The sequence below is a fragment of the Salmo trutta genome, chromosome 37 (genome assembly GCF_901001165.1).
Source record: "Salmo trutta chromosome 37, fSalTru1.1, whole genome shotgun sequence".
Taxonomy (NCBI): Eukaryota; Metazoa; Chordata; class Actinopteri; order Salmoniformes; family Salmonidae; genus Salmo; species Salmo trutta.
This window is the reverse complement of record NC_042993.1, coordinates 257,211-278,684: the sequence shown is the minus strand read 5'-3', so window position 1 is coordinate 278,684 and position 21,474 is coordinate 257,211. Positions and strand designations below refer to the sequence as shown.

The 21,474-nt window shown below is 43.1% G+C and overlaps 1 protein-coding gene across 5 annotated transcripts in view; it reads right to left on the bottom strand.

Annotated features, from left to right (window-relative positions):
* LOC115177043 (disintegrin and metalloproteinase domain-containing protein 22) overlaps positions 1 to 21,474 on the bottom strand; it is a 103,828-nt gene that overhangs the window by 37,500 nt on the left and 44,854 nt on the right. For all 5 annotated transcript variants that reach the window (XR_003872322.1, XM_029737504.1, XM_029737500.1 and 2 more), the window contains one exon: positions 19,330 to 19,412. Coding sequence is in view for 4 of the 5 variants with exons in the window: in XM_029737504.1 (XP_029593364.1) it covers positions 19,330 to 19,412 (83 nt within the window). In the remaining variant the exon portion in view is untranslated. The remainder of the gene's footprint in view (positions 1 to 19,329; positions 19,413 to 21,474) is intronic.

Below are 21,474 nucleotides of genomic sequence, written 5' to 3'. Positions count from 1 at the left end.
ACTACTAACCAACACTACTAGCCAACACTACTAACCAACACTATTAACCAACACTACTACCAATACTACTAGCCAACACCAGTAACCAACATTACTAACCAACACTACTAACACTAGTAACCAACACTTCTAACCAACACTACAAACACCAGTAACCAACACTACTAACCAACACCACAAACTAACACTACTACTAGTAACTAACACTACTAACCAATACTACTAACACTACTAACCAACACTAGTAAAACTAGTAACCAACACTACCAACCAAAACTACTAACCAACACCACTAACACTACTACCCAACACTACTACTAGTAACCAACACTACTAACCAAAACTACTAACCAACACTAGTAACAAACACTACTACTAGTAACTAACACTAATAACCAACAATACTCACCAAAACTATAAACCAACACTACTACTATTAACTAACACTACTAACCAACACTACTACTAGTAACCAACACTACAAACCAACACTACTAACCAACACTAGTAACAAACACTACTACTAGTAACTAACACTAATAACCAACAATACTCACCAAAACTATAAACCAACACTACTACTAGTAACTAACACTAATAACCAACAATACTCACCACAACTATAAACCAACACTACTACTATTAACTAACACTACTAACCAACACTACTACTAGTAACCAACACTACAAACCAACACTACTACTAGTAACTAACACTACTAACCAACACTACTAACACTACTAACCAACACTACTACTAGTAACCAAAACTACTAACCAAAACAACTAACCAACACTACTAACACTAGTAACCAACACTAATAACGAACACTACTAACCAACACTACTAACCAACACTACTACTAGTAACTAACACTACTAACCAACACTACTAATAGTAACTAACACTACTAAACAACACTACTAACCACACTACTAACCAACACCACTACTAGTAACTGTCACGTCCTGACCAGTATAAGGGTTATTGGTTATTGTAGTTTGGTCAGGACGTGGCAGAGGGTATTTTGTTTATGTGGTTCGGGGTGGTGATTTATGTAGTAGGGTGTTTGATTTAATATTTCCGGGTTTTGGTCTATGTTCTATGTTTTGTATTTCTATGTTCTTTCTGGTTTATTGTATTTCTATGTTTAGGTTGATGGGGGGTTGGACTCTCAATTGGAGGCAGGTGCTTTCTCGTTGCCTCTGATTGAGAGTCCTATATATGGGTAATTGTTTGGTTTGGTGTTGTGGGAGATTGTTTCTTGTTTTGCCTGTGTGAGCATGACAAGACTGTTTTGTTGTTCGTGAGTTCTTTGTTTTTGTTATTTTGGTGTTCGCTTTATTTATAAATAAAAACAAGATGAGCATCCACATTCCTGCTGCGTTTTGGTCCTCTATCCCCGACGACAACCGTTACAGTAACTAACACTACTAAACAACACTACTAACCAACACTACTAACACTACTAACCAACACTACTACTAGTAACTAACACTACTAATAAACACTACTAACCAACACTACTACTAGTAACTAACACTACTAACCAACACTACTAATTCTACTAACCAACACTACTAACACTAGTAACCAACACTAATAACCAACACTACTAACCAACACTACTAACACTACTAAACAACACCACTACTAGTAACTAACACTACTAACGAACACTGACTAACACTAGAAACCAACACTAATAACTAACACTACTAAACAACACTACTAACACTACTAACCAACACTACTAACACTACTAACCAACATCACTACTAGTAACTAACACTACTAAACAACACTACTAACAAACAATACTAACACTACTAACCAACACCACTACTAGTAACTAACACTTCTATCCAACACTACTAACACTACTAACCAACACCACTACTTGTAACTAACACTACTAACACTACTAACCAACACTACTACTAGTAACAAACACTACTAACCAACACTACTAACTAACACTACTACTAGTAACCAACACTACGAACCAAAACTACTAACCAACACTACTAACACTAGTAACCAACACTAATAACCAACACTACTAACCAACACTAATAACACTACTAACCAACACTACTACTAGTAACTAACACTACTAACCAACACAACTACTAGCAACTAACACTACTAACCAACACTACTAACACTAGTAACCAACACTAATAACCAACACTACTAACACTACTAACCAACACCACTACTAGTAACTAACACTACTAGCCAACACTACTACTAGTAACAAACACTACTAACCAAAACTACTAACCAACACTAGTAACCAACACTACTACTAGTAACTAACACTACTAAATAACACTACAAACCAACACTACTACTATTAACTAACACTACTAACCAACTCTACTACTAGTAACCAACACTACAAACCAACACTACTACTAGTAACTAACACTACTAACCAACACTACTACTAGGATATCATAAGGTGAATGCACCAATTTGTAAGTCGCTCTGGATAAGATCGTCTGCTAAATGACGTAAATGTAAAATGTAAAATACTAGTAACTAACACTACTAAACAATACTACTAACCAACACTACTACTAGTAACTAACACTTCTAACCAACACTACTACTAGTAACTAACACTTCTAAACAACACTACTAACACTACTAACCAACAATACTACTACTAACTAACACTACTAACCAACACTACTACTAGTAACCAACACCACTAACCAAATCTACTAACCAACACTACTAACACTAGTAACCAACATTAATAACCAACACTACTAACCAACACTACTCCTAGTAACTAACACTACTAACCAACACTACTAACACTAGTAACCAACACTAATAACCAACACTACTAACACTACTAACCAACACTACTACTAGTAACTAACACTAGTAACAAACACTACTAACACTAGTAACCAACACTACTAACCAACACTACTACTAATAACTAACACTACTAAACAACACTACTAACACTACTAACACTACTAACAAACACTACTACTAGTAACTAACACTACTAAACAACACTACTAACACTACTAACCAACACTACTTACACTACTAACCAACACCACTACTAGTAACTAACACTACTAAACAACACTACTAACACTAGTAACCAACACTACTACTAGTAACTAACATGACTAAACAACAGTACTAACACTACTAACCAACACTACTAACCAACACTACTACTAGTAACTAACACTACTGACCAACACTACTACTAGTAACCAACACTACTAACCAAAACTACTAACCAACACTACTATCACTAGTAACCAACACTAATAACCAACACTACTAACCAACACTACTAACAAACACTACTACTAGTAACTAACACTACTAACCAACACTACTACTAGTAACTAACACTAATAAGAAACACTACTAACCAACACTACTAACACTACAAACCAACACTACTACTACTAACACTACTAACCAACACTACTAACACTACTAACCAACAGTACTACTAGTAACCAACACTAGTAACCAAAACAACTAACCAACACTACTAACACTAGTAACCAACACTAATAACCAACACTACTAACCAACACTACTAACCAACACTACTACTAGTAACTAACACTACTACTAGTAACTAACACTACTAAACAACACTACTAACACTACTATCCAACACTACTACTAGTAACCAACACTACTAACCAAAACTACTATCACTAGTAACCAACACTAATAACAAACACTACTAACCAACACTACTAACACTACAAACCAACACTACTACTACTAACACTACTAACCAACACTACTAACACTACTAACCAACAGTACTACTAGTAACCAACACTACTAACTAAAACAACTAACCAACACTACTAACACTAGTAACCAACACTAATAACCAACACTACTAACCAACACTACTTGTAGTGTTGTCTGGCATTATGTGGCTGAGTGATGAGGAGAAAGTGAAATAGTTTTTTGTCCATTGTGTATTTCCGTTTGCGGAATATTTAGATAAAGCCTGGAATAAAAGAAAAAGGGCTACCTATAATTAAATTGTACAAATATTTAGCTTCTATGTGGTAAATGGCATGTGTGTAAATACAGTCGTGGCCAAAAGTTTTGAGAATGACACAAATATTAATTTTCACAAAGTGTGCTGCTTCAGTGTCTTAGATATTTTTGTCAGATGTTACTATGGAATGCTGAAGTATAATTACAAGCATTTCACAAGTGTCATAGGCTTTTATTGACAATTACATGAAGTTGATGCAAAGAGTCAATATTTGCAGTGTTGACCCTTCTTTTTCAAGACCTCTGCAATCCGCCCTGACATGCTGTCAATTAACTTCTGGGCCACATCCTGACTGATGGCAGCCCATTCTTGCATAATCAATGCTTGGAGTTTGTCAGAATTTGTGGGTTTTTGTTTGTCCACCCGCCTCTTGAGGATTAACCTCAAGTTCTCAATGGGATTAAGGTCTGGGGAGTTAACTGGCCATGGACCCAAAATATCGATGTTTTGTTCCCCGAGCCACTTAGTTATCACTTTTGCCTTATAGAAAGGTGCTCCATCATGCTAGAAAAGGCATTGTTCGTCACCAAACTGTTACTGGATGGTTGGGAGAAGTTGCTCTCAGAGGATGTGTTGGTACCATTCTTAATTCATGGCTGTGTTCTTAGGCAAAATTGTGAGTGAGCCCACTCCCTTGGCTGAGAAGCAACCCCACACATGAATGGTCTCAGAATGCTTTACTGTTGGCATGACACAGGACTGATGGTAGCACTCACCTTGTCTTCTCCAGGTGCCCCAAACAATCGGAAAGGGGATTCATCAGAGAAAATGACTTTACCCCAGTCCTCAGCAGTCCAATCCATGTACCTTTTGCAGAATATCAGTCTGTCCCTGATGTTTTTCCTGGAGAGAAGTGGCTTCTTTGCTGCCCTTGGCACCAGGCCATCCTCCAAAAGTCTTCACCTCACTGTGCGTGCAGATGCACTCACACCTGCCTGCTGCCATTCCTGAGCAAGCTCTGTACTGGTGGTGCCCCGATCCCGCAGCTGAATCAACTTTAGGAGACGGTCCTGGCGCTTGCTGGACTTTCTTGGGCGCCCTGAAGCCTTCTTCACAACAATTGTACCGCTCTCCTTGAAGTTCTTAATGATCCGATAAATGGTTGATTTAGGTGCAATCTTACTGGCAGCAATATCCTTGCCTGTGAAGCCCTTTTTGTGCAAAGCAATGATGACGGCACGTGTTTCCATGCAGGTAACCATGGCTGACGGTAGAAGAACAATGATTCCAAGCACCACCCTCCTTTTGAAGCTTCCAGTCTGTTATTCGAACTCAATCAGCATGGCAGAGTGATCTCCAGCCGTGTCCTTGTCAACACTCACACCTGTGTTAACGAGAGAATCACTGACATGGTGTAAGCTGGTCCTTTTGTGGCAGGGCTGAAATGCAGTGGAAAAGTTTTTTGGGGATTCAGTTCATTTGCATGGCAAAGAGGGACTTTTCAATTAATTGCAATTCATCTGATCACTCTTCATAAAATTCTGTAGTATATACAAATTACCATCATACAAACTGAGGCAGCAGAATTTGTGAAAATTAATATTTGTGTCATTCTCAAAACTTTTGGCCATGACTGTAGATTGTCTATACTGTAGGCTTGTCTCCCATATGAATCTTCTCTTTGTGCCAGACTGGGTTCAAATGACTTCTGTTTACTTTTTTTTTTAAATCTGTATTTATTTATCTGTATACAGTTGAAGTCGGAAGTTTACATACACCTTAGCCAAAGACATTTAAACTCAGTTTTTCACAATTCCTGACATTTAATCCAAGTAAAAATTCCCTGTCTTAGGTCAGTTAGGATCACCACTTTATTTTAAGAATGTGAAATGTCAGAATAATAGTTGAGAGAATGATTTACTTTAGCTTTTATTTCTTTTATCTCATTCCCAGTGGGTCAGAAGTTTACAGACACATTACATTCAATTAGTATTTGGTAGCATTGCCTTTAAATTGTTGAACTTGGGTCAAACGTGTCGGGTAGCCTTCCACAAGCTTCCCACAATAAGTTGGGTGAATTTTGGCCCATTCCTCCTGACAGAGCTGGTGTAACTGAGTCAGGTTTGTAGGACTCCTTGCTCGCACTCGCTTTTTCAGTTCTGCCCACAAATGTTCTATAGGATTGATGTCAGGGCTTTGTGATGGCCACTCCAATACCTTGCCTTTGTTGTCCTTAAGCCAATTTGCCACAACTTTGGAAGTATGCTTGGGGTCAATGTCCATTTGGAAGACCCATTTGCGACCAAGCTTTAACTTCCTGACTGATGTCTTGAGATGTTGCTTCAATATAGCCACATAATTTTCCTCCCTCATGATGCCATCTATTTTGTGAAGTGCACCAGTCCCTCCTGCAGCAAAGCACCCCCACAACATAATGCTGCCACCCCATGCTTCACGGTTGGGATGATGTTCTTCGGCTTGCAAGCCTCCCCCTTTTTCCTCCAAACATAACGACGGTCATTATGGCCAAACAGTTCTATTTTTGTTTCATCAGACCAGAGGACATTTCTCCAAAAAGTACGATATTTGTCCCTATGTGCAGTTGCAAACCGTAGTCTGGCTTTTTTATGGCGGTTTTGGAGCAGTGGTTTCTTCCTTGCTGAGCGGCCTTACAGGTTCTGTTAATATAGGACTCGTTTTACTGTGGTTATAGATACTTTTGTACCTGTTTCCTCCAGCATCTTCACAAGGTCCTTTGCTGTTGTTCTGGGATTGATTTTCACTTTTGCACCAAAGTACGTTCATCTCTAGGAGACAGAACGCGTCTCCTTCCTGAGCGGTATGACGGCTGCGTGGTCTGTATGTATGTATGTATGTATGTATGTGGTCTGTATGTATGTATGTTATGTATGTTATGTATGTGGTCTATATGTATGTATGTATGTATGTATGTATGTATGTATGTATGTATGTATGTATGTATGTATGTATGTATGTATGTATGTATGCATGTATGTATGCATGTATGTATGTATGTATGTATGTATGTATGTATGTATGTACATATGTACGTATGTACGTATGTACGTATGTACGTATGTATGTATATTATTTTTACTGCTCTAGGGATGTAATTATTGTTTGGATAACCTTATTTACTATTATGTATTGATTTTTACCTTACATTTTTTCACTCTTTATGCGATGTGTAATGCAGAGAACACCGGAAGAAGTATTATCATTTAATTACCACAGTAAATTATTGTAATGTTTGTTTATGTGTCAATTAATCCCATAAGGGATGGGTTGCCAATTGGCGATTTGACACGAAAATAAAATGTAATTCATGAATTTCATTCACTAACTAACACTACTAACCAACACTACTAACAATCTTAAACAATACAATTAACCAACACTACTAACCAACACTACTAACTAGCACTTCTAACCAACACTACTAACCAACACTACTAACACTATTAACCAACACAATTAACCAACACTACTAACCAACACTACAAACCAACACTACTAACTAGCACTTCTAACCAACACTACTAACCAACACTACTAACTAGCACTTCTAACCAACACTACTAACTAGCACTTCTAACCAACACTACTAACCAACACTATTAACCAACACTATTAACCAACACTAGCCTTAACCACTACCTTTAGGCCTTTCTCCATCAAGGAAAACAGTCTGTAATATTGTCTTGGTTCAGGCAGTTCAAATATAGACCAGAAAATGGTGCAATCTGCAATGACTGGATATTGATATACGATATAGAGTGTATTCTTCACTGCCTTCAACACTATCTACAATACGGTATTACTGTGAACTAGAAGGTGTCTAAAACAGCAACTCTGGGTTACTATGCGCGCACACACACACACGCACACACACACACTCAGGGAGGATAGGTAAACGTCCTCTGTAGTGTCATTAGGGGCAGCAATCATCTTAAACACTCACAAAACAATTTCCCATCCAGCATATATGTGAAGGTCCCCTTGTCCCTGTAAACTAGGCTGAGGTGTGTGTGTGTGTGTGTGTGTGTGTGTGTGTGTGTGTGTGTGTGTGTGTGTGTGTGTGTGTGTGTGTGTGTGTGTGTGTGTGTGTGTGTGTGTGTGTGTGTGTGTGTGTGTGTGAGGGTGAATGCTTGCAGGCTGACATGCGACTGTGAAGCGGACATCATCAATTAACGTTATCAGAAGCTTTTTAGGAGATTGTTCAGGTCAAAGTGTGTACTATAGGAATGAGGTTCAACATCACACACACACACCTCACATCCAGGCTGGGATGATGCTCCACATACAGAGTTCACCTTCAGCACCAACTGTCTCTGCCAGACCACACACGCACGCACGCGCACACACACGCACACCTGCACTCTCTATCTCTGAGCGTATAGCTCTGTATATCAGGCTGCTATGATGGGACTGTCACAGCTTTATTGGGAGTTCACTGACTGTATGCCTAACCCAGATGGGTCAGCACACACACACATGCGCACGCACACACACACACACACACACACACACACACACACACACACACACACACACACACACACACACACACACACACACACACACACACACACACACAGAAGACTAAATGTCACCCAGGACAGAAGACAGATCGTCTGATCCACCATCCTGATCTCGCGAGCTTACACACAATGAGAGTGCAACGGTCAGAATGGTGGATCAGGCTAGGAGAGAGAGGGTGGTCAGGATGGAGGATCAGGATGGTGGATTACTGTAAACAGTAATACAGTGGTCATACTGTCACAATGTGTGACAGACCATTTCCGGAGACCTTCTCCCCTACCTCACCTCGCTCATCAACTCATCCTTGACCGCTGGCTACGTCCCTTCCGTCTTCAAGAGAGCGAGAGTTGCACCCCTTCTGAAAAAACCTACACTCGATCCCTCCCATGTCAACAACTACAGACCATTATCCCTTCTTTCTTTTCTCTCCAAAACTCTTGAACGTGCCGTCCTTGGCCAGCTCTCCTGCTATCTCTCTCAGAATGACCTTCTTGATCCTAATCAGTCAGGTTTCAAGACTGGGCATTCAACTGAGACTGCTCTTCTCTGTGTCACGGAGGCTCTCCGCACTGCTAAAGCTAACTCTCTCTCTCCTCTGCTCTCATCCTTCTAGACCTATCTGCTGCCTTTGATACTGTGAACCATCAGATCCTCCTCTCCACCCTCTCCGAGTTGGGCATCTCCGGCGCGGCCCATGCTTGGATTGCGTCCTACCTGACAGGTCGCTCCTACCAGGTGGCGTGGCGAGAATCTGTCTCCGCACCACACGCTCTCACCACTGGTGTCCCCCAGGGCTCTGTTCTAGGCCCTCTCCTATTCTCGCTATACACCAAGTCACTTGGCTCTGTCATATCCTCACATGGTCTCTCCTATCATTGCTATGCAGACGACACACAATTAATCTTCTCCTTTCCCCCTTCTGATAACCAGGCGGCGAATCGCATCTCTGCATGTCTGGCAGACATATCAGTGTGGATGACGGATCACCACCTCAAGCTGAACCTCGGCAAGACGGAGCTGCTCTTCCTCCCGGGGAAGGACTGCCCGTTCCATGATCTCGCCATCACGGTTGACAACTCCCTTGTGTCCTCCTCCCAGAGTGCTAAGAACCTTGGCGTGATCCTGGACAACACCCTGTCGTTCTCCACTAACATCAAGGCGGTGACCCGATCCTGTAGGTTCTTGCTCTACAACATTCGCAGAGTACGACCCTGCCTCACACAGGAAGCGACGCAGGTCCTAATCCAGGCACTTGTCATCTCCCGTCTGGATTACTGCAACTCGCTGTTGGCTGGGCTCCCTGCCTGTGCCATTAAACCCCTACAACTCATCCAGAACGCCGCAGCCCGTCTGGTGTTCAACCTTCCCAAGTTCTCTCACGTCACCCCGCTCCTCCGCTCTCTCCACTGGCTTCCAGTTGAAGCTCACATCCGCTACAAGACCATGGTGCTTGCCTATGGAGCTGTGAGGGGAACGGCACCTCCATACCTTCAGGCTCTGATCAGGCCCTACACCCAAACAAGGGCACTGCGTTCATCCACCTCTGGCCTGCTGGCCCCCCTACCTCTGAGGAAGCATGGTTCCTGCTCAGCCCAGTCCAAACTGTTCGCTGCTCTGGCACCCCAATGGTGGAACAAGCTCCCTCACGACGCCAGGACAGCGGAGTCAATCACCACCTTCCGGAGACACCTGAAACCCCACCTCTTTAAGGAATACCTGGGATAGGATAAAGTAATCCTTCTAACCCCCCCCCTTAAAAGATTTAGATGCACTATTGTAAAGTGGTTGTTCCACTGGATATCATAAGGTGAATGCACCAATTTGTAAGTCGCTCTGGATAAGAGCGTCTGCTAAATGACTTAAATGTAATGTAAATGTGTGTCTGGAAACAGTAACACAGTGGTCACACTGTCACAATGTGTGTCTGGAAACAGTAACACAGTGGTCACACTGTCATAATGTGTCTGTAAACAGTAACACAGTGGCCACACTGTCACAATGTGTCTGTAAACAGTAACACAGTGGTCACACTGTCATAATGTGTCTGTAAACAGTAACACAGTGGTCACACTGTCATAATGTGTCTGTAAACAGTAACACAGTGGTCACACCGTCACAATGTGTCTGTAAACAGTAACACAGTGGTCACACTGTCATAATGTGCCTGTAAACAGTAACACAGTGGTCACACTGTCACAATGTGTGTCTGGAAACAGTAACACAGTGGTCACACTGTCATAATGTGTCTGTAAACAGTAACACAGTGGCCACACTGTCACAATGTGTCTGTAAACAGTAACACAGTGGTCACACTGTCATAATGTGTCTGTAAACAGTAACACAGTGGTCACACTGTCACAATGTGTGTCTGTAAACAGTAACACAGTGGTCACACTGTCATAATGTGTCTGTAAACAGTAACCCTTTGGTCACACTGTCGCAATGTGCTTTTCATTTTGTTTCACCATACAGTACTACAAGAAGAACAGTTTTCTCTGAGTCTCATGGTGGATAGTTTAGAACAGTGGTTCCCAAACTTTTTATAGTCCCGTACCCCTTCAAACATTGAACCTCCAGCTACGTACCCCCTCTAGCACCAGGGTCAGCACACTCTAAAATGTTTTTTGCCAAGCTTGAAAGCCTGCCACACACACACACTATACAATACATTTATTAAACATAATAATGAGTGTGAGTTTTTGTCACAACCCGGCTCGTGGGATGTGACAAAGAGCTCTTATAGGACCAGGGCACAAATAATAATATACTGCTCAAAAAAATAAAGGGAACACTTAAACAACACAATGTAACTCCAAGTCAATCACACTTCTGTGAAATCAAACTGTCCACTTAGGAAGCAACACTGATCGACAATAAATTTCACATGCTGTTGTGCAAATGGAATAGACAACAGGTGGAAATTATAGGCAATTAGCAAGACACCCCCAATAAAGGAGTGGTTCTGCAGGTGATGACCATAGACCACTTTTCAGTTCCTATGCTTCCTGGCTGATGTTTGGTCACTTTTGAATGCTGGCGTTGCTTTCACTCTAGTGGTAGTATGAGACGGAGTCTACAACCCACACAAGTGGCTCAGGTAGTGCAGCTCATCCAGGATGGCACATAAATGTGAGCTGTGGCAAGATGGTTTGCTGTGTCTGTCAGCGTAGTGTCCAGAGCATGGAGGCGCTACCAGGAGACAGGCCAGTACATCAGGAGACGTGGAGGAGGTCGTAGGAGGGCAACAACCCAGCAGCAGGACCACTACCTCCGCCTTTGTGCAAGGAGGAGCAGGAGGAGCACTGCCAGAGCCATGCAAAATGACCTCCAGCAGGCCACAAATGTGCATGTGTCTGCTCAAACGGTCAGATACAGATTCCATGAGGGTGGTATGAGGGCCCAACGTCCACAGGTGGGGGTTGTGCTTACAGCCCAACACCGTGCAGGACGTTTGGCATTTGCCAGAGAACACCAAGATTGGCAAATTTGCCACTGGCGCACTGTGCTCTTCACAGATTAAAGCAGGTTCACACTGAGCACGTGACAGACGTGACAGAGTCTGGAGACACCGTGGAGAATGTTCTGCTGCCTGCAACATCCTCCAGCATGACCGGTTTGGCGGTGGGTCAGTCATGGTGTGGGGTGGCATTTCTTTGGGGGGCCGCACAGCCCTCCATGTGCTCGCCAGAGGTAGCCTGACTGCCATTAGGTACCGAGATGAGATCCTCAGACCCCTTGTGAGACCATATGCTGGTGCGGTTGGCCCTGGGCTCCTCCTAATGCAAGACAATGCTAGACCTCATGTGGCTGGAGTGTGTCAGCAGTTCCTGCAAGAGGAAGGCATTGATGCTATGGACTGGCCCGCCCGTTCCCCAGACCTGAATCCAATTGAGCACATCTGGGACATCATGTCTTGCTCCATCCACCAACGCCACGTTGCACCACAGACTGTCCAGGAGTTGGTGGATGCTTTAGTCCAGGTCTGGGAGGAGATCCCTCAGGAGACCATCCGCCACCTCATCAGGAGCATGCCCAGGCGTTGTAGGGAGGTCATACAGGCACGTGGAGGCCACACACACACTACTGAGCCTCATTTTGACTTGTTTTAAGGACATTACATCAAAGTTGGATCAGCCTGTAGTGTGGTTTTCCACTTTAATTTTGAGTGTGACTCCAAATCCGGACCTCCATGGGTTGATAAATTGGATTTCCATTGATTATTTTTGTGTGATTTTGTTGTCAGCACATTCAAATATGTAAAGAAAAAAGTATTTAATAAGATTATTTCTTTCATTCAGATCTAGGATGTGTTGTATAAGTGTTCCCTTTATTTTTTTGAGCAGTGTATAATAATAATCAATAATTTTGGTCTTTATTTAGCCATCTACATATAAAACCTTATTTATTCATCAAAAATGGTGAATAACTCACCACAGGTTAATGAGAAGGGTGTGCTTGAAAGGATGCACATAACTCTGCAATGTAGGGTTTGTTTGGAGAGTATCAGTCTTAAATCATTTTCCACACACAGTCTGTGCCTGTATTTAGTTTTCATGCTAGTGAGGGCCGAGAATCCACTCTCACATAGGTACGTGGTTGCAAAGAGCATCAGTATCTTAACAGCGCAATTTGCCAAGGCAAGAAACTCTGAGTGCAGCCCTGTCCAGAAATCTGGCAGTGGCTTCTGATTAAATTCAATTTTCACAGAACCGCTTGTTGCAATTTCAATGAGGCTCTCTTGTTCAGATATCGGTAAGTGGACTGGAGGCAGGGCATGAAAGGGATAACGAATCCAGTTGTTTGTGTCGTCCATTTTGGGAAAGTACCTGCGTAATTGTGCACCCAGCTCACTCAAGTGCTTCGCTATTTCACATTTGATATTGTCCGTAAGCTTGAGTTCATTTGCACGCAAAAAATCATACAATGATGGAAAGACCTGTGTGTTGTCCTTGTTAATGCAGACAGAAAAGAGCTCCAACTTCTTAATCATAGCCTCTATTTTGTCCCACACATTGAATATAGTTGCGGAGAGTCCCTATAATCCTAGATTCAGATCATTCAGGTGAGAAAAAACATCACCCAGATAGGCCAGTCGTGTGAGAAACTCGTCATCATGCAAGCAGTCAGACAAGTGAAAATGATGGTCAGTAAAGTAAACTTTAAGCTCGTCTCTCAATTCAAAAAAACGTGTCAATACTTTGCCCCTTGATAACCAGCACATTTCTGTATGTTGTAAAGCGTTACATGGTCGCTGCCCATATCATTGCATAATGCGAAAAATACACGAGAGTTCAGGGGCCTTGCTTTAACAAAGTTAACAATTTTCACTGTAGTGTCCAAAACGTCTTTAAAGCTGTCAGGCATTCCCTTGGCAGCAAGAGCCTCTCGGTGGATGCTGCAGTGTACCCAAGTGGCGTCGGGAGCAACTGCTTGCACATGCGTTACCACTCCACTATGTCTCCCTGTCATGACTTTTGCACCATCAGTACAGATACCAACGCATCTTGACCACCAAAGTTCATTTGATGTTACAAAGGTGTCCAGTACTTCAAAAATATCCTCTCCTGTTGTCCTGGTTTCCAGTGGTTTGCAGAAGAGGATTTCTTCCTTAATTGACCCCCCATAAACGTAACGAACATATACCAGGAGCTGTGCCAGGCCCGCCGCGTCTGTTGACTCATCCAGCTGTAACGCATAGAATTCACTGGCTTGTATGCGAAGCAGTAATTGTTTCAAAGCATCTCATGCCATGTCACTGATGCGTCGTAAAACAGTGTCGTTTGATGAAGTATTTGTCTGTATAGTTTTTGTTGGCCTTTTCCCCCAGCATTGTCCCAGCCATATCCGCGACAGCAGGACAAATTAAGTCCTCCACAATAGTATGGGGCTTGCCTGTCCTAGCCACTCGGTAGCTCACCAGATAAGATGCTTCCTACTTGATGATGGTGCCGATGGAGATGGCAGCATCACGACTAGCTCTTAACCTGTCTGGGCTAGGGGGCAGTATTTTCACAGCCGGATGAAAAACGTACTCAATTTAAACAGGTTACTACTCTGGCCCAGAAACTAGAATATGCATATTATTAGTAGATTTGGATGGAAAACACTCTGAAGTTTCTAAAACTGTTTGAATAGTATAACAGAACTCATATGGCAGGCAAAAACCTGAGAAAAATCCAAGCAGGAAGTGAAAAGTCTGAGAATTGTAGTTCTTCTTTTGATTCTCTATCAAAACTACAGTGTCTGTGGGGTGACGTTGCACTTCCTAAGGCTTCCATTGGCTGTCAACAGCCTTCAGAAAGTGGTTTGAGCATTTTCCTGTCACTGGGCAGATAATAGAAGCTCAGTTTCTGAGTGGACTGCCTGGCAACAAAGGGATTGGATATGCGCAGTCACGCGAGCACGCCGTTCCTTTTTTTTCTTCTTGAATGAATATGCTATTGTCCGGTTGGAATATTATCGCAATTTTACGTTAAAAATACCATAAAGATTGATTTTAAACAGCGTTTGACATGCTTCTAAGTACGGTAATGGAACATTTTGACTTTTCGTCTCTCATTCCGCGCTCGCGCGTTATGCCTTTGGATAAGTGATCTGTACGCACGAACAAAACGGAGGTATTTGTACATAAATATGGATTATTTCGAACAAAAACAACATTTCTTGTGGAAGTAGCAGTCCTGGGAGTGCATTCTGACGAAGATCAGCAAAGGTAAGAGAATATTTCTAATACTAATTCTGAGTTTAGGTTGCCCCGAACTTGGCGGGTGTCTGAAACAGCTCGCCGTGATGGCTGAGCTAGGTACTCAGAAAATTGAAAAATGTGCTTTCTCCGTAAAGCTATTTTAAAATCTGACACAGCGGTTGCATCCAGGGGTAGTCTATTTATAATTCTTTAAATAATTGTTATATATTTTGTCAACGTTTGTGATGAGTATTTTTGTAAATTGATGTGCACATTCACCGAACGTTTAGGTGGGAATACATTTTCTGAACATCATGCGCCAATGTAAAATGCTGTTTTTGGATATAAATATAAACTTTATCGAACAAAACATACATGTATTGTGTAACATAATGTCCTAGGAGTGTCATCTGATGAAGATCGTCAAAGGTTAGTGCTTCATTTAGCTGTGTTTTGGGTTTTATTGACACATGTCCTTGCTTGGAAAATGACTGTGTGATTACTTTTGTCTATGTACTCTCCTAACATAATCTAATGTTTTGCTTTCGCTGTAAAGCCTTTTTGAAATCGGACAATGTGGTTACATCAAGGAGAAGTGTATCTTTAAAATGGTGTAAAATAGTTGTATGTTTGAGAAAGTTGAATTATGACATTTTGTTGTTTTTGAATTTGCCGCCCTGATATTTCACTGGCTGTGTCCCGCAGGTGGGACGCTAACGTCACACCTAGCCCGTAGAAGTTAAGCAACTCTGCAGTATTTTGTTTGTTTATGTACTATTTTTTATGTTATTAGCTCAGGATTTTTTTTGTGTCATTACATACAGCCGGGAAGAACTATTGGATATTAGAGCGGCGGTAACTCACCAGAACTTCCAGCATTATGACCAGGTCTACGACTTCCCTGGAGCGGATCCTTTGTTTACTCTCCCCAAAGCAATCAAACTTCTTCCAGAGGCCAACCCAAAATAACGCCGGCGAAGCAGATGTACTCGAGGCAGTCTTCTGGTCCGACTCAGGAAGCATGCACACCACCCACCGCTCCCAAGTATTTTACTCACTAATGTCCAATCTCTGGATAATAAAATTGATGAGCTCAAGGCGAGAGTTGCTTTTCAGAGGGACACCAGGGATTGTAACATACTCTGCTTCACGGAAACATAGCGAGATATACTGTCTGACTCTGTAAAGCCAGTTGGGTCCTCAGTACATCGCGCCGACAGGAACAGACATCTCTCCGGGATGCAGAGCGGTGGAGGTATATGTTTTATGATTAGCGACTTATGGTGCAGCTATGATAACATACAGGAACTCAAGTCCTTCTGTTCACCCAACCTAGAATATCTCACAATTAAATGCTGACCGTACTATCTCCCGAGATAATTTTCGTCAATAATAGCCACAGTGGTCTATATCCCCCCAAGCAGATACCACGACGGCCCTCAAAGAACTTCACTGGACATTATGCAAACTGGAAACCACATATCCTGAGGCTGCATTTATTGTAGCTGGGGATTCTAACAAAGCAAATTTGAGGAAAAGGCTCCCGAAATCCTATCAACATATTGATTGCTGTACTCGCACTGCTAAAACCATTTACCATTGCTATACTACCTTCCAGAATGCATATAAGGCCCTCCCCCGCCCTCCATTTGGTAAATCGGACCACGATTCCATCTTGCTCCTCCCCTCCTACAGGCAGAAACATAGGTATTCCTCTTGTCCAGATGGGTTAGGGCAGTGTGCAGTGTGATTGCGATTGCGTCGTCTGTGGACCTATTGGGGCGGTAAGCAAATTGGAGTGGGTCTGGGACGGCAGCCTTGTGAGGGTTAACATGTTTAAATGTTTTACTCACGTTGGCCACGGTGAAGGAGACCCCACAGGTTATTGTCCTCAAAGCGAGCAAAGAAGTTGTTTAATTTGTCTGGGAGCAAGACATCGGTGTCCGCGACAGGGCTGGATTTATCTTTGTAATCCGTGATTGACTGTAGACCCTGCCACATACGTCTCTTGTTTGAGCCGTTGAATTGCGACTCTACTTTGTCTCTTTACTGGCGCTTAGCTTGTTTCATTGCCTTGCAGAGGGAATAGCTACACTGTTTGTATTCGGTCATTTTTCCGGTCACCAGGCCATGGTTAAAAGTAGTGGTTCGTGCTTTCAGTTTTGCGTGAATGCTGCCTTCAATCCACAGTTTCTGGTTATTGAAGGTTTTAATAGTCACAGTGGGTACAACATCACCGATGCACTTGCTAATAAACTCGCTCACCGAGTCAGCGTATGCATCAATGTTGTTGTCTGAGGCTATCCGGAACATATCCCAGTCCACGTGATCGAAGCAATCTTGAAATGTGGAATTTCTAGCCCTTCTTATTAATGCTATCTGTTGCTTTTATACATGTCTTATTACTCGAAAGTCGTCTTTATTCTCGCTCCAAAAACTCCCATGGCTTATTTCTCAAATTGTCATGTTCCGTTTCAAAATGTCTGCGCAAGAGAGAAGGTTTTCTGCGAGAGAGTAATGCTTAATGTGATTGGATGTTAATTATTTGACTAGGCTACCTGCATTTGACATTTTGTTGTTATTTCGCTGAACACTAGATGGTTTAATTTTATTTTTGTCAGTGAAACAAGGCTACTCAGGCGAGAAAAAAACCTCACCCAAATGTATAACCCCGTTGAAAAATATAAATGTACTGTTTGACATTTTTTTATTTAAATGTGAATCACACTTTTATTTGGCGTACCCCCGACGGCGTAGCGTACCCCAGTTTGGGAGTATCTAGAAGAACAGTTTTCTCTGAGTCTCATTGTGGATGGTTTAGAGCCTGATATACACTGGGACAGGTATATTCAATTGAGTCCCAATCCTACTTCGGCTGTTAATATTATATTGCAGCACGACAGGGTGTGTGTGAAGGCAAGGCAGGATGTAGATTATGGTAAAGACCTGACTCAGTTTAAGAGAATCTCTCTCTCTCTCTCTCTCGCTCTCTCTCTCTCTCTCTCTCTCTCTCTCTCTCTCTCTCTCTCTCTCTCTCTCTCTCTCTCTCTCTCTCTCTCGCTCTCTCTCTCTCATCTTGCTGAGAGATGTATATAGAAGAGGTGCGTCTCTCTGACTGACACAGGTGTGTGTCACTGCAGGTGTGTGTTTCTTCTGAGTGTGTGTGTGTGTGTTTCCTCTGCATTCGAGATGCCCAATACTGTCGGATATATCCCAATACAGTCACACACATAAACATACATACAACACACACACCTCCCTGCAGGGCTTTCTCCAGCTGACCCATCTCTCTCTCTCAGAGAAAGCACTGCTTTAGAAAACAACTAAAAATACGAGCCTGAGAAACAGAGACGTCCCACAGGACAATGCTGCAGGGAGGAGAGAGAGAGGATGGAGAGAGAAAGGGAGAGACAGAGAGAACGAGACAGAGAGAGAGAGGATAGAGAGAGAAGATGAAGAGAGAGAGAGAGGATGGAGAGAGAAAGAGAGAGACAGAGAGAAGATGAAGAGAGAGAGGAGGGAGAGAGAGAGAGGATGGAGAGAGAAAGAGAGAGACAGAGAGAAGATGAAGAGAGAGAGGAGGGAGAGAGAGAGGATGGAGAGAGAAAGAGAGGAAGAGAGATGTGTTTGTGTGTGAACAGAAAGAGAAATAAAGTATGACTGTATGTGTATGTTGAGGTGGTTGGTAGCATCAAGCTACCCAAATGGTGTTCCCTGGTGTTCAGTTCAGCTCCCTGTAAGAGCCTTGGGATCAGGTCCAGGTGGGACCAACACAACATAAAGGAAACTGGCTTTGAGTGGCGGCCTTTGTGTGTCATGACTGGACAACACACACACACACACACACACACACACACACACACACACACACACACACACACACACACACACACACACACACACACACACACACACACACAATAAACAGAGAGAGAGAGATCAGCTAGTCTGCAATAATTATACTGGCATAATGCCTAAATGGGATAATTGCTATTTAGGCCTGAGACTGGGACACAGGGGGAAGGAAATACTGATCTGAGGAAAACACACACACAGAATACTCACTGCAGGCCGTGGCAGGTGGAGAGGGCCACGAAGGATTCAGGGATGTCCCGCACTATCCCCTGGTAATAACAATGTTCTCCTCCCTGAGAGAGAGAGAGAGAGAGAGAGAGAGAGAGAGAGAGAGAGAGATGAAGATAGAGAGAGAGAGCGAGAGAGCGAGAGAGAGAGAGAGAGAGAGAGAGAGCGAGAGAGAGAGAGAGAGATGAAGATAGAGAGAGAGAGATGAAGATAGAGAGAGAGAGAGAGAGAGAGAGAGAGAGAGAGAGAGAGAGAGAGAGAGAGAGAGAGAGAGAGAGAGAGAGATTAACACAACTGTCAGTAACTTTAGAGCCAATCCAACCTCCTGGCCAGAAACAACCAAAGATGTCAGCAATGTGTTGAAAGGTGGAGCTACTACCATCAATTTAAACACATATCTACTCCTTACACATCAACACGAGTGCCTGTTTTCTTTATGGACAGGGTCATTGTCCTGACCACACCATATACACGTACTTCACATACTGTACACACACTGCTGCACACTCTGAAGAAAGAGCAATCTATCATTGAGCATTTCATAAGGAGATTAAAACAGAGCAATCAATCACCGAGACTGAAGTAATCTATCACAGAGTATATGCTCACACAGACCAAGGGGTGTCTGTGAATACTAATATGTTCGACAGAATCAAGACTACAGGGACCTGTGTGTCCCAAATCAAAGTTTATTGGTCGCGTATACAGATTTGCAGATGTTATCTCAGGTGCAGAGAAATGCTCTGGGGGCTCAACCAGGTCAGATGCATCCCTTGAACACATTTAAGGATCTGAGAGGGAGATCTTCTCCTCCTCACAACTCCTCCTCTCATCCCTCTATCCTATCTTAACCTTCCTCTTGTTTCTCTCATCAGATCATCTACTGACAGGAAGCCACAGCAATGATCGACCCCCTCGATGTCTCTCTCCCCCTCCCCCTCGATGTCTCTCTCTCCCTCCCCCTCGATGTCTCTCTCCCCCTCCCCCTCGATGTCTCTCTCCCCCTCCCCCTCGATGTCTCTCTCCCCCTCCCCCTCGATGTCTCTCTCCCCCTCCCCCTTGATGACTCTCTCTCCCTCCCCCTCGATGACTCTCTCTCCCTCCCCCTCGATGTCTCTCTCTCCATCTCTCAGGCTTTTTTAAACCACAGAGTGCTTAGGCCCATTCTGCTGTGTTAGGCTGCCTGTGCGTGTGGTACATAAAGCCATATTTATTCATATAGATTTGTATGATGTCTAAGTGCTGTCTCTTCCTGGTCTATTTCTCCTGGTCTAACTGCCATTAGACAGGAAGACAGCCTCTCAGAGGGAAAACAGCTTTTATCACTGGATCAATTCCTGCACTACACCCTCCCCTGGGCCGAACACAAGGAGGCAGCTCTGCACTGCCCCGCTGCATACCATGACTCCCTCTCTCTCTACCACAACACTCACTCTCTACCACAACTCTCTCAGGAAGGAGGGAGAGAGAGAAAGAGATGGAAAGAGAGGGAGTGAGGAATGTGGAGGGAGACACTGACCATCAAAGCCTGTCTATCTATATCACTATCTATGGATGAGAGGACTGTTACTTCTGTTGTCATTAGAGTTCCCCTCTCCTTCCTGTGATATCACTCTCAGTCAATGGGGGAGAGGGAGAGAGTCAGAGAGAGAGAGAGAGAAAGGGAGAGAGAGTGTGAGGGAAAGAGCGAGAGAGAGTCAGAGAGAGTCAGAGAGAGAGTGAGAGAGGGGAAGAACAAGAGGAAGAGAGAGAGAGAAAGAGAGAGAGAGAGGAAGATAGGAAGAGACAGCTATTTATAAGCAGGGCTGTGCTCTATTATCCAGCACCTCTCTTCCTCCCCTCCTCTGAACCTTCTGCTCCAGTTCTCATAGAGGCAAGAAACACCTAGCAAACTGCATTGTGTGTGTGTGCGTGTGTGCGTGTGTGTGTGTGTGTGTGTGTGTGTGTGTGTGTGTGTGTGTGTGTGTGTGTGTGTGTGTGTGTGTGTGTGTGTGTGTGCGTGTGTGTGCATGCGTGTGTGAGGAGCTAAATCGGTCTGAACAGTGATCTCAGATGGACCAGATAAGAGCGATTAATCAAATAATCTGGACTCTGAGAACAACAGCAAGACAATAAGAGGGTCAGACA